The sequence below is a fragment of the Scyliorhinus torazame genome, chromosome 10 (assembly GCF_047496885.1).
Source record: "Scyliorhinus torazame isolate Kashiwa2021f chromosome 10, sScyTor2.1, whole genome shotgun sequence".
Classification (NCBI taxonomy): domain Eukaryota; kingdom Metazoa; phylum Chordata; class Chondrichthyes; order Carcharhiniformes; family Scyliorhinidae; genus Scyliorhinus; species Scyliorhinus torazame.
Genome location: NC_092716.1, coordinates 36,363,052 through 36,377,046, shown reverse-complemented (window position 1 = coordinate 36,377,046; position 13,995 = coordinate 36,363,052). Strand labels below are relative to the sequence as shown.

The 13,995-nt window shown below is 48.0% G+C and overlaps 1 protein-coding gene across 5 annotated transcripts in view; it reads right to left on the bottom strand.

Annotated features, from left to right (window-relative positions):
* Positions 1-13,995, bottom strand: part of zfhx3b (zinc finger homeobox 3b) — a 594,034-nt gene that overhangs the window by 432,332 nt on the left and 147,707 nt on the right. For all 5 annotated transcript variants that reach the window (XM_072517941.1, XM_072517942.1, XM_072517940.1 and 2 more), the window contains one exon: positions 7,129-9,839. In XM_072517941.1, the coding sequence (XP_072374042.1) occupies positions 7,129-9,793 (2,665 nt within the window). In that variant the 5' untranslated portion in view covers positions 9,794-9,839. The remainder of the gene's footprint in view (positions 1-7,128; positions 9,840-13,995) is intronic.

Below are 13,995 nucleotides of genomic sequence, written 5' to 3'. Positions count from 1 at the left end.
TAAGTCATCAGGATAGGACTTAGGGCTCTTTATTCTGGAGGAACAGAGGCTAGGAGGTGATTCAGTTCAGAAGAGGCTTCGTGGTGCAGTAGCAGAGTCAGTACTGCTGGACCAGTAGCTCCAGATTTGAGTCCAATGCCAGGACCTGTGGCCTGGAAAGGGCGTTCAATATGGTTCACCATCTGATAATCAGCTCAGCGATCAGGGCAGCACGGTAGCATTGTGGATAGCACAATTGCTTCACAGCTCCAGGGTCCCAGGTTCGATTCCGGCTTGGGTCACTGTCTGTGTGGAGTCTGCACATTCTTCCCGTGTGTGCGTGGGTTTCCTCCGGGTGCTCCGGTTTCCTCCCACAGTCCAAAGATGTGCAGGTTAGGTGGATTGGCCATGATAAATTGCCCTTAGTGTCCAAAATTGCCCTTAGTGTTGGGTGGGGTTACTGGGTTATGGGGATAGGGTGGAGGTGTTGACCTTGGGTAGGGTGCTCTTTCCAAGAGCTGGTACAGACTCGATGGGCCGAATGGCCTCCTTCTGCACTGTAAATTCTATGATATGATCCTTCAACCACTTCCCCCACTATTCCCCTTAAGGTAAAAAAAAATAGCAGTGTATGTGTGTGAAGATATGCTAACAACAAAGTTCAATTGATTTTTAAAGAATAAAAAAATTGCTGGATGCAATGCTTTGCAAACCCTTTAAATGCAAGGACATATTTCTCCTCGTAAACTGCCTCTCTAGAACAGGTTACAACCAACAGGGCAAGTGAAGATACCCTGCAATTCTTTCAGAAGAGATTTGTAACCTTCCTGAATGGAAAGAGGCAAGAGGTATATTTAGATAAAATTGTGCACTAACGTATGGTGAGCTTTGGTCTAATGGAACTTTAAGCGTTAGAGAGAAATTACATCCTGAAAATAACTGCAGGGTTTTCCCCTTATTTTGGCCAACCCAAGGAACTAAAAATTATTTTTAGGAAGCCAGTGAGTTGAGATCATGCTGCGAATGGAACAGGCATCGATAGAACCAAATGTCTTTTCATGTCTTTTTCTTTCCTAGCCTGGTTTAGCCTTCACGTGGGCATTTTACTGAATCGGAGACTAATACTGACCCTTCGCATCTACTCAGAAAGAAATTTTGGGGAATACTAAAGGGAAGGGATGCATCTTCTCCATTTTTCAAAAATGCTCAAAGGTTTGGTAGATGCTTCTAAATCATACTTTTGAGCAAATTTTCAAATGGAACTGCTATCACCCAATCTGCACTGCGTCATTTGACTCAAGAAAGGTCTTTAAATGACATGAATTACACTGTCTTATGACATAAATTATTCAAATTCAAATTATCGAGCATTGTAAAACTGGATGAGGTGCTGTAGATAAGCTTTGTTTCAGACCGTTAGGATTTGGATTGTTTGCTCAAGGCTAGAGCCGAAACAGGGCAATGTTCCACAAAGATCCTTAATGGAAGTATTATGATTTTGTTGGGAAATTGTGTGGGGATTGTTTGATGTTGGAGTTTGTTTGTATGAATGGGGGGGGGGGAACAATAGGTGGGAGACTAGCTGGCGCCGGGGATGAGGGCCACCAAGCTAGCTGGGCGGACTAGCTCTCGGAAGTGCAGTGGGGGGGGGGGGGGGGTGTGCATGTGTTTGGTTGAGTAAAGGGGTTGGGTTACAGGGTGTTGTTACTGGGGGGGGGGAGGGGGGGGTGAATGTTCTGCTGACGAAGGAGGGACTTGGGCTGAGGGACAGAGAGGAGGTTGGGGGTGGCGGCTACCTGGGGATGGACTGGTGGAGGTGCGGAGCACGGGCTGAAGGCGGGCCTAAGAAAGGGGATGGCTGATCTGCGGGGGGGGGGGGGGGGGGCAATGAGCCCCCCAACTAGGCTGATCACCTGGTATGTCCGAGGGTTAAATGGGCCGGTCAAAAGGGCACGTGTGTTCGCACATCTTAGGGGATTGAAGGCGGACGTGGAAATGTTGCAGGAGACGCGCCTTAGAGTTACGGACCAGGTTAGACTGAGGAAAAGCTGGGTCAGTCAGGTCTTTCACTCGGGACTAGATTCAAAGACTAGAGGGGTCGCGATGCTGATCAATAAGCGGGTGGTGTTTGAGGCGGATAGAATAGTCTCGGACGTGGGAGGTCGGTACATTATGGTCAGTGGGATTCTAGAGGGGATGCAGGTGGTATGAGTCAATGTGTATGCGCCAAATTGGGATGATGTGGAGTTTATAAAGAGGATGCTGGGGAAGATACCAGACCTGGACTCGCACACGTTGGTCATGGGAGGGGACATCAACACAGTTATGGACCCTGGCTTGGACCGGTGAAGCTCGAAAACGGGCAGGGTGCCAGCAATGGCAAAGGAACTAAGAGAGTTCATGGAGCTGGTTGGGGGGGTGGGTCAATGGAGATTTGGGCAGCCGAGGGTGAAGGAGTTCTCCTTCTACTCACAAGCGCTTAAAGTGTATTCCCGGATTGATTTCTTTATTTTGAGCAGGGCCTTGCTGGTTGGGGTGGTGGACACGGGGTATTCAGCGATCACAATCTCAGACCATGCTCCGCACTGGGTTGACCTGCAGGTTAGTAAAGACAGTAACCAGCGCCCACACTGGAGGTTGAATCTGGGACTTTTGGCGGATGAAGGGATGTGCGAGCGGCTGAGGAAATGTATTCAGAGCTACCTGCAGGTCAATGATATGGGGGAAATTTCATCAGCGGTGGTGTGGGAAGCACTGAAGGCGGTGGTCAGTGGGGAGCTTATCTCGATCCGAGCACATAGGGAGAAGGTGGACAGGGCAGAGACGGACCGACTGGTAAAGGAGATACTGCAGATCGATAGGAGGTATGCGGAGACCCCAGAGGCAGGGCTTTTAAGGGAACGGCGGAGGTTACAGGCGGAGTTTAGCTTGCTGACCACAGGGAGGGCGGTGGGGCAGTTGAGAAAGGCGAGGGGAGCGATCTGTGAACATGGAGAGAAGGCCAGCAGAATGCTTGCACAGCAGCTTAGGAAGAGGGAGGCAGCTCGGGAGATAGGGAAAGTAAAGGACGGAGATGGGAACCTGTTTGGTGATTCAGTAGAGGTGAATAAGGGGTTTAGGGATTTCTACAGCAGGCTGTACAGGTCGGAGCCCCCTACGGGGTCGGAGGGGATGAGGCGCTTCTTGGAAGGGCTGAATTTCCCAAAGGTGGACGGAGAGCGGGTAGAAGGGCTGGGGGCCCCAATCGGGTTGGAGGAGAAAGTGGAGGGCTTGAAGGCCATGCAGGCGGGTAAGGCCCCGGGTCCAGGACGGGCACCCAGTGGAGTTTTATAAAAAGGACTTGGGGATATTGGGGCCGGTGTTGTTGAGGATGTTCAATGAGGCAAGGGAAAGAGGGGTGTTGCCCCCGACGATGTCACAGGCAACAATTTCGCTGATTCTTAAGTGGGACAAGAACCCGGAGCTGTGTAGGTCCTACAGGCCGATCTCCCTGTTGAATGTAGATGCCAAGTTGCTGGCCAAAATCTTGTCCTCCAGGATCGAGGATTATGTTCCGGACGTTATTGGGGAGGACCAGGCGGGGTTTATTAAGGGCAGGCAGTTGGTGGCCAATGTAAGAAGACTGTTAAATGTGATCACGAAGCCCCAGGAAGGTAGGGAGGTGGAGGTAGTGATCGCAATGGATACAGAAAAGGCTTTTGATCAGGTAGAATGGGACTATCTGTGGGAGATACTGGGACGGTTCGGATTCGGGCGGGGCTTTATTGACTGGGTCAGGTTACTGTATGGGGGAGGGGGGGCGGGAAAGAGTGCACAGGGTTTCGCTCTATGCGGATGACGTGCTTCTGTACGTTTCGGACCCAATAGAGGGGATGGAAGAAATCATGAGGGCTTTAGGGGAATATGGCCGGTTTTTGGGGTATAAACTTAATATGGGAAAGAGTGAGATGTTTGTGGTCCAGGCGAGGGGACAGGAGAGGTGAGTGGGAGAGCTGCCATTTAGGTTAGTAAAGGGAAGCTTTAGGTACCTCGGCATCCAAGTGACGCGGAAATGGGATCAGCTGCGTAAATTGAATCTGGCCCGGCTGGTGGACCAAATGAAGGACGATTTTCGGAGATGGGACGCGCTTCCGTTGTCTCTGGCTGGGAGGGTGCAAACGGTGAAGATGACGGTCCTCCCGAGATTCCTATTTGTATTTCAGTGTCTCCCCATCTTTATTCCGCGGTCCTTTTTTAAGCAGGTCAACAGAGTGATCACGGGCTTCGTCTGGGCGGGCAAGACCCTGCGAGTAAGGAAGGTAATGCTTGAGCGGAGCCGGGGATTTGGCACTGCCAAATTTTAGTAACTATTACTGGGCGGCGAATATAGCCATGATCAGGAAGTGGGTGGTGGGGGCGGGGTCGGCACGGGAGCGTATGGAGGCGGCTTCATGTAAGGGCACAAGTTTGGAGGCGATGGTAACTGCGCCTCTGCCGTTCCCGCCGGCATGGTACTCCACCAGTCCAGTGGTGGTGGCGGCCCTGAGACTTTGGGGCCAGTGGATGCGGCATGTGGGAGCAATGGGAGCATCGGTCTGGGCCCCAATCTGTGATAATCACTGGTTTGCCCCGGGGAGTATAGACGGGGGGTTCTGTTTATGGCGGAGAGCTGGGATTGAGAGGATGGGGGATAAGTTCATAGAGGGGAGCTTTCCGAGTATGAGGGCATTGGGGGAAAAGTTTGCGTTGGCGAGGGGCAACGAATTCAGGTATTTGCAGGTGCGGGACTTCCTTCGTAAACAGGTGTCAACCTTCCCGCTCCTACCGCTAAGAGGGATTCAGGACCGGGTAGTTTCCAGAGAGTGGGTAGGAGAAGGGAGCATCTCGGACATTTATAAGAAGCTTATGGGTTCGGAGGAGACGCAGACCGAGGAGTTGAAGCGCAAGTTGAAGTGGGAGGAGGAGCTGGGAGGTGAGATCGTGGATAGTCTATGGGCAGACGCGTTGAGTCGAGTCAACGTGGCTGCAACATGTGCCAGGCTCAGCCGGATACAATTTAAGGTTGTTCACCGGGCTCACATGACAGTGGCCCGGATGAGCAGATTCTTTGGGGTGGAGGACAGGTGCACAAAATGTGCGGGAGGACCGGCGAGCCAGGTCCACATGTTTTGGACATGTCCAAAGCTTAGGGGATTTTGGCAGTGGCTTGCAGATGTCATGTCCACGGTGTTAAAAACAAGGGTGGTGCTGAGTCCAGAGGTGGCGATTTTCAGGGTGTCAGAAGACCCGGGAATCCAGGAGGAGAAAGAGACAGATGTTCTGGCCTTTGCTTCCCTGGTAGCCGGAGACAGATACTATTAGCTTGGAGGGACTCAAAGCCCCCGAAGTCGGAGACCTGGCTATCGGACATGGCTAGCTGTCTCTGTTGGAGAAAATCAAGTTTGCCTTGAGAGGGTCACTGTTAAGATTCACCCGGAGCTGACAACCGTTTGTCGACTTCATTGCGGGAAATTAATCATCAGCAGACGGGGGGGGGGGGGGGGGGGGAAAGAGTAGTTTAGATTAGAGTAGGGGGTCAAGAAGGGTGGGACCTGTACGAGAGGTAAATGGCTTTTGCACTATGTTTATGGTTTCATGTATATTGTTTCTTTTGTTGTTGTCACTATACCAAAAATATCTCACTAAAATGTTTATTAAAAAAAAGAAGTATTATGATTTTTATGATGAGCCAATAATCTCCATGACTAATTTATTCCGTATTAAAACTTATGCCAAGGACCCAGGTTCCATCCCGGCCCCAGGTCACTGTCCGTGTGGAGTTTGCACATTCTCCCTGGGCCTGCGTGTGTCTCACCCCCACAGTCCAAAGATGTGCAGGGCAAATGGATTGGCCACGTTACATTGCACCTAAATTCGATAAATTAAATAAATAAATAAAATTTAAAACTTATGCCAAATGATGCATTTAACTATATATAGCAACTTCCCATCTTCCTTTGCTGGTTATTGAGGAGTTCTCAAAACTTACCAAGTGAAGCTTGAACATTGTTTTTTAAATAATAAAGAAACTGCAGCGTCATTCAGTCTCATAACAAAATCAAATTTCACATTAAAATTAATGGGCAACTTGTTGGTATTGGTGAAACAGCCAAACACACTGCAGACATTCTGGATGAAAATCCCAGTTAAACCATAAAAATTGGTCCAACATTCTTTTTAATTCAATTGTGTTTGATCTTACTTTCTAACATGGTAAACATTTTTTTTAATACCCTCTTTACTGCTCACATTATGCATTGTCATCTATCTATCTGGGGACAAGTATGCCAGGCTGATTTACAGTTAACAGTTAAACTGTATAATAGAGGTCATCATATCCCGTTATAATGCAGACCACAATTTACATCACTGCTTTTTATTCAAAGACCATAAAACGTAGTCTTTTTATGGGAAGTTTAACATTTCACATTCAGTTTTAATATTTTTTACATGTAAGTGCTATCGTGGACATGCTCCAGGGCAGTTATCGCAAAATAATTTTTGAAACCCACCCAATTCAAGGACAAATGATTATCAGGCTGCCTTTAGGACTGAGTGGTCATTTTGCAATGCAAGGCCCATCGGAATCAACCCTTTTCTTGTCTTATTTGTGAACTTTAAAATAACTCACTGGGCTGCGAGCATCGACAAGCCAAAACTTATTGACCACCCCTAACTGCCCTTGAGCAGTGAACCACTGCAGCCATGTACACCTAGAATGCTTTCTGGAGCGGTTTAATATGTTTCAGACAACAGTTTAAGAACCGTGGACCTGGAGTCGCATGTAGGCCAGACTGAGTAAGAATGGCAGATTTCCTCCCCTGAAGGACATTAGTGAATCAAATGTTCTTTTACAACAATCCAGTAGCTTTGTGGTCATTAATAATGAGACAAGTATTTCAATCCAGATTCATTAATGAACTGAATTTAAATTCCCCCAATTTCTGTGCGGTTTTTGAACTCACGTCTCTGGAGCACAAGTCCATTATTATTGCTCTATGTTACCATCCCCATGCATTAAGATTGAATGGCATTTTTTAAAAAACTTGAAATATATATGCATTTATGTACATATTTCACAATCGTTAATACATGGAAAGTATTTGAATTGAAAAAATGATTATTTATTACCTAGTGCAGGTGCAAGTGCTGATACTGGATTTGATGGGTCCAGTTGGAATCCACCCAGCATAAACTGTGCGTCAGTTGCATTTTCCAGCTTCAGGCCAGGGAGGTTCATGTTCTGGGCCAGGTAGTACTGGTAAAGCTCAGCCTCTGCAGGTGCCAGGTTACTGAGGCCTAAGTGTCTGTTGTGCTGAATCTGGTTCATGTTCTGCTGGAGCAGCATCATGTTGTGCATGTGCTTCTCACTGGTCATATGAATGCGCAGGTTCCTGGCTACATTCGTCTCATAGTCGCACACCTCGCACCGCCAAGTGGGTTTGGTTTTTGGTTTGGTGGGCGAGGAGGCCCCGCAGGTGCTCATACTGGCGGCCGCGGCCGCGGCGGCTGCAACAGCTGCAGCCGCCACAGCTGGTCCAGCAGTGTGGCTAAAAACTTGGTCGCCCCCGCCATTCTGTAGGTTCTGCATGTTATTGAGATGCTTGTCGGACTGCATATGAATACTGAGATTTCCTTTGGTTGTAGTGGAATAGTTACACACCTCACATCGGAAAGGCTTGTAACCACATGTATAGCTCTCGCCCCGGGCCAACCGAGGGTGAGGTTGCCCAGATTTGCAATACACACATGTGCCACCGGATTCTGGGTGCTTTTCCTTCATGTGGGCCTCCAGCGTCTGCTGGTACTTGTAGTGCCAGTTACATTTTGGACACTTCAAGGTCTTGCATGAGTTCCGAGAATGCATCATGGTCATGTGCCCACCAAGGGAGCGGGAGGAGCCCAGGACCGTGTCGCACTTCGGACACTCAACGCTGCTTCCGGATGAGCATTCCCCACCCCCCAGGTCACAGGGAGTGCTGATATGCTGGTGATGGGAGGTACAGTTTCCTTCCTCGCCATCGACAGGTTCATTTGGTTCAGGAGCTGTGGCACTGTCTTTATTGGCACTTTCATCTACAAAGTCCATCCTATTACTCTCAGTATTACCGACACTGCTGTCGCCGCTTGCACTGTCGTTTGACAAGCTCACTGCATTCCTCCCGTTTGCACCATCGAAAACAACAAAGGAAGAAGTAGAAGAAGAAGAGGTGCCCCTTGGAGAAGGGTTTAGCACATTAGGCATTAAAGGAGATTTAGAAATGCTTTGGTTTGAGAGAGCGAGTTCCTTGCTGCTACATGCATCACCCTCAGGGTCTTCCTGGGGGTCATCATCATCCTCATCCGACTCGTTTGGGAACAGTTCTTTGCACTCCTCATCTTCCTCTGCTTGTTCAGCAGAGTCCGCCTTTTCTATGAGGCTACTGTCAGCACTAAACTCTCCACTGGCTTTTTTCTTCTCAATTTCCATCCCCAAATCCTTGCTCTCTGACATTTTGGTAGGCCCGGAAGCAAGGTGGCCCAGAGGGACTGAGGTAATTGGGGTCTTTAGGGCTGAGCTTGTCAGCCCTCCAAGGTTCAACAGAGCACTTTGTGCCAGAGGGATTGAATGAGGCTGCTCAGCTGCACTCGTGTTACCTTCAGAGTCTTTTAATAAAGCCAAACCAGCCTGGACAGCCTCATCACCATCAACATGGATTCCACTAAAAGTACCGTAGAAGTTCTGACCAGGGCCAATGAGGTTAGCTGTGGAAACTAAAGGGTGTTGAAAGTTTTTGATTTTTGGTTCCAGAAAGCTTATAAGAGGTTCCTTGTCTTTGCCTATCCCTTGGATGATAGCAGACACGTTCTTATTACTTAAGAGCTTGTGCTCCTCTTCACTAAGGGTCATTCGGTGGTCATGCACAGCATGCGTTACAAATGACCTCACATATCCAAAAGACAACTTGCACAAAAAACACATTAAAATCGGCTTTCGTTTGCCATAGAGCACGAAACTGTCAAACTTAGACAAGTCCACATTGTTAGGGACATCTTTGGATACACAAGAGTTTTTGGCAGAGCCATCACTGTTCAGGTAATCCTTGTTGCTTTTGTGTCGCACATCAAAAACACGGAAAGTGTGCAAGACAGGACTGATGCCTGTCAGTGCTGAGGTATTTGGGAATGTCTGGTCACTACCAAACCACTTCCCAAAAGATGAGGCTATGTGAAAAGTGTTGATGATCTGTGGATAGACAGAGACGGATGCTGCAGAGGTGGACTCCCCTTGCATGTTCCCAGCGTTGGACATAGAGTTCATGAACAATGCTGGAAGAACACTACTGCCACTGGGCCCTCCAGACTGGATACTTTGCATTAGCTGGTTCACATTCTCCACGATGTAGGCGGAGCCATCTGCCTGATAGACTATCTCCCCAGTCAGGTTCTCCACGTCGCTTTCCTCTGCCTCGCTCATTTCACTGTCACTTTCCTCCTGGAGGAGCTGAGGGTGGGAGTTCGGGCAATGGTGTTCCATGTACTTTTGTAAACTTGAGAATGAGGATGAGCACTCGTTGCAGCTGACCTCCTTCGTGGACAGTGAGCCGTGTGAAACAACAGCCGCTGCAGCAGTCTCTGAGCTGCACTCGTCGAAGGATGTCCTTAGGTTCTCACACGGGACGCAGTTCTCTCGTGCAGACTCCATTGAAGCAGCTTTATCAGAGACATGGGGGTTGGATTCAGTCCATTCCTGATGCTGGGAGGTGCTGCACCCATCCTCTTGCCCAGTGATGGTAGGGGAGTCACAGGTTTCCATAGCGATGGCTACATGAGCGTTTCATTGCATCCAGTCCGGCAGGGGCCTAAAAATTGAAAGAAAATAGTAAATAAATAAGTGTATTGCACATAGAAATAAACTCTTACATCTGACACACTGATAGATTGATCCTGAGAGTAATATAGTTCTTCGACATTTTACAGAGAACTATCAAATTCCAAAGCCTACTGTTGGTAATATAATTGGACAACGGTAGAATTCATTGATATGAAATCCCGCTGTCTGCTATTTTAGCTAATTTCAAATAAAATGGGTTCATGCTGGAGTCAAAACAGCAGACAGAGGAATATCCTACAAATGTGTTAGATGCTCACCCACTAATGTTGCCAGTGATTTCTGAGCAAATAGCACTGACATGATTGTGAAAGAAAAAGGTAAATATTCATTTCACCAGCTCTTGAAAGTACATCCAATGATCGAGCGAAATTCAACATACTGAACTTGGTCAACACTGAGCATAAAGGTTAATCTCGAAACAGAATTTATTGTGGCAGCAAGTCTTGTTATGAGGATGAGGAAGAACAAGCTTCCTCGCACATTGCAATCAGCTGTTCAATGTATGTCATGCACCTGAATTTGTGCACCTGATGGTGTACGATAGGTTGAAGCAGTTTTACACAGAACCCTTGACACAACCCTTGATGCTATTTCATCAGGCCCAGGGCATCTTTGAGTACCCCGAAGAATTTTCAGAAACTTTTTTTCAATTTTAGAGAATACAATTATTTCTTTTTCCAATTAAGGGGCAATTTAGCCTGGTCAATCCACATAGCCTGCACATCTTTGGGTTGTGGGGGCGAAATCCACGCAAACACGGGGAGAATGTGCAAACTCCACACGGACAGTGACCCAGAGCCGGTATCGAACCTGGGACCTCGACGCCGTGAGGCAGCAGTGCTACTCACTGTGCCACGGTGCTGCCCTGATTCCAACTCTTAACAGGTTTCTTAGTAATCCCAGAGTGTGCCATTGCGACAGAAGTGCTTTTGTCCGAACTAGATATAAACCTTGTAATTTCACTTCAGTAAAATTGCGTATGTTACAAACATTACTGAGTGGCAATGAGTTGGTACTGTTGGACCTCTCCACCAACTGAAATGACAGTGTGATGAACTAGTGAAGCAAACATTTACTTAACCCAAGTTCAATCAATATACTTTATTCACAAAATTTCCACTTTGAAAACCAATCCAGCAGCAAGCTGAGTGAAGGCTAGATAAATCTGTGGCATTCTGAGCACATCGCTCATCAAAATGAGATTATTTTATTTTAAAAAGAAACAACAAAAAGCAAGTATCTGTAATGTAATTACCAATGTTTTTTTTACAGTCTAAAGTGGATTGTCTGTAGTTCTACCTTGCAGTAGGACTGGAACAGTAATACTGTTTGCCCACAGAGCTTTACGTTGACTGACATCTGCTCAGTTACAAGTACCTAAACTGTCACTAATTACAAATGAGATTTATAGTGCATGCATTCAATGCCATGTATGACTTTGCAGCTTTACGATAGAAGGTGAATATTCCACACCATCATTTGAATAAGGTTGCAGAAGATTTCAAAAGATTCAGCAATTTCTTTACTGATGGAGGAGAATAACATTAACCCCTTTTAACTCTGAAGGAAAAATGAACAAACGTGCATCCATAGTGCACCTTTTATGTCCTCAAGATGTCCCACAGCAGTTGATAGTAAATTAATTTTATCTGAAATGGAGTGACTCCTGTTTTGTAGACAAACATTTCAGCATAAAACGCATGCAGTGAGATCTCTCAGACAGTAACGACATAACAGACAAGGCAATCGGTTTTTGGTGGTGTTTGGTAGTGGTCCTGAAATGTTAGGTACACTGGTATAACACTGGCTGCAACAGGATACAGCATAGATCAAAAAGATACTCCAGACCTTGAGGTTAGTTCAATCAGGTTTATTGAACGAATAGCAGTTAGCACAGTTCTCTGTGAGTTCGACTCTCTGCTAACTTAAGTGTGGTTACTCTATCTGACTGAACCAGACTAGCTCTTAGCCACGTGGCGGGGGTGTGAGATTGTAACAACACCCTTGACTGACTCTCTAGATGTTCATCAGTGGAAAGAGGCGGAGTGTAAGTGCCTCGTGTCTTTTATATCCCACCCCTGAGTGTCCTGCCTGCTCATTGGTCATGTCCTGTTCTCTGTGTCCATTAGCTGCTTGTCTGTATATCATTATGCGTGTCCCCGCATATCATGACATTTCCCCTTTTTTATGTTTGGATGACATATGTGAATGTATTTACAAGAATAGGCCAATATTAACATATATACATGCAGTGGATGTGAACATATGTACATGTGAAAACAGCTGAGTAATGCGAGAACACAGAACAGAGCAAACAGAACAAATGTTCATAAGTCCAGTCTCTGTGGCTTGCGTCTGATCCTGGTCAACCGCCGGAGAAGTGGTGGTGGGGACGACAGCGCCTTGATGGCCGAGATTGAAGCCTGACTGGTGGCATCGTGAGTCGAGGTATCAGGAGGTGGCAAAACAACAGAAGGAAACGGGGAAGAATGTGGTTGCGGGCAGGCAACTTTGCGCAGTGCCCATCTGTTTCGTCGCACAACGGAACCATCAGCCAGACGCACAACATACGAGCCGGGGGGGCAGCCTGTCGAACAACGACAGCTGTAGCTGACCAGCCTCCATCAGGGATCTTGACCCGAACAGTGTCTGACGGAGGTAACACGGGCAAATCGGTGGCATGAGCATCATAGCCCTGTTTTTGCCGGTCTAGGAGTTGCTGCACCTTCTGCAGCACCGGGAGGTGATCCAGGTTGGGCATGTGTATGGCTGAAAGTGTCGTTCGCAGGTCCCTGTTCATCAGGAGTTGAGCCGGCGACTTGCCAGTGGACAGTGGGGCCGCCCTGTACGCAAGCAGCGCAAGATGAATTTCAGACGCAGAATCCGTGGCCTTGCAGATGAGCTGCTTCACTCTGTGCACCCCTTTCTCAACCTTCCCATTGGACTGCGGACAGTGTGGGCTGGAAGTGACGTGTTTGAACTGATACGACTGGGCAAACCGAGACTATTCATGGCTGCTGAAGCACGGGCCATTGTCACTTATGACAGTGAGTGGGATACCAGTAGACAGCCTGCCTGGCTCTGCGTCTGCACTTTCCACAGCCAGGTGGCCCTCATGGATTTAACAGAGCACTAAGCTCTGGAGACTGTGTGGAATTACAATCCGGTCCAGCTTGAGGAGGATACCATCAACCACCGTCAGGTCGTCCTTTACATTGAAAAACTGAGGGCACTGCCCTTTTTGCCATCCATTGGCTAGACGTTGCATAACACACTGCAAGAGGGGGTCTTTGGCTGTCTCCTCACGGATACAAATCACCTTTTCTTCAGATGCCGGGAGGGTGCTAGCACACAGCTGCACCTGTGACTCAACCTGTGACTCAATTTGCCAGATGCCGTTCAGTGGTTCACTAGGCACGGTGATGGAGCGGGACAGTGTATCGGCAATGATGAGCTCCTTGCCAGGCGTGTAGACCAGGTCAAAGTCGTACCGTCTGAGATTGAGGAGGATGCACTGCAACTGAGGAGTCATGTCATTAAGGTCCTTGTGGATAATGTGGACCGGGGCCTGTGATCCGTCTCGACTGTGAATGTCAGCAGGCCGTAGACATAGTCGTGAAACTTGAGAATGCCAGTGAGAAGGCCCAGACATTCCTTCTCGATTTGTGCATACTTTTGTTCGGTGGGCGTCCTTGCCCTTGATGCATAGGCAACCAGTACCCAGGATGAAGTGTCATCGCGTTGCAGCAGGACCGCACCGATGCCACCCTGGCTCGTATTTGTCAAGATTTTTGTTTCCCTGTCTGGGTTGAAAAATGCCAATATGGGTGCAGTGGTGAGCTTGGCTTTCAGCTCCAACTACTCTGCCTGATGGGCCACCTTCCAGGTAGTGGACCTCTTCACGAGGTTTCGTAGGGCTGTGGTGTGTGAGGCCATGTTTGGGATGAAGGTACTCAGAAAATTGACCATGCCCAGGAAGCGCAATACCGCCTTCTTGTCTTCCGGGACCTTCATGGCTGCGATGGCTTTGACCTTGTCTGTGTCGGGGCACATGCCCTGCTGAGAGATCTGGTCTCCTAGGAACTTGAGTGTCGACATGCCAAAGCAACATTTGGCCCTGTTCA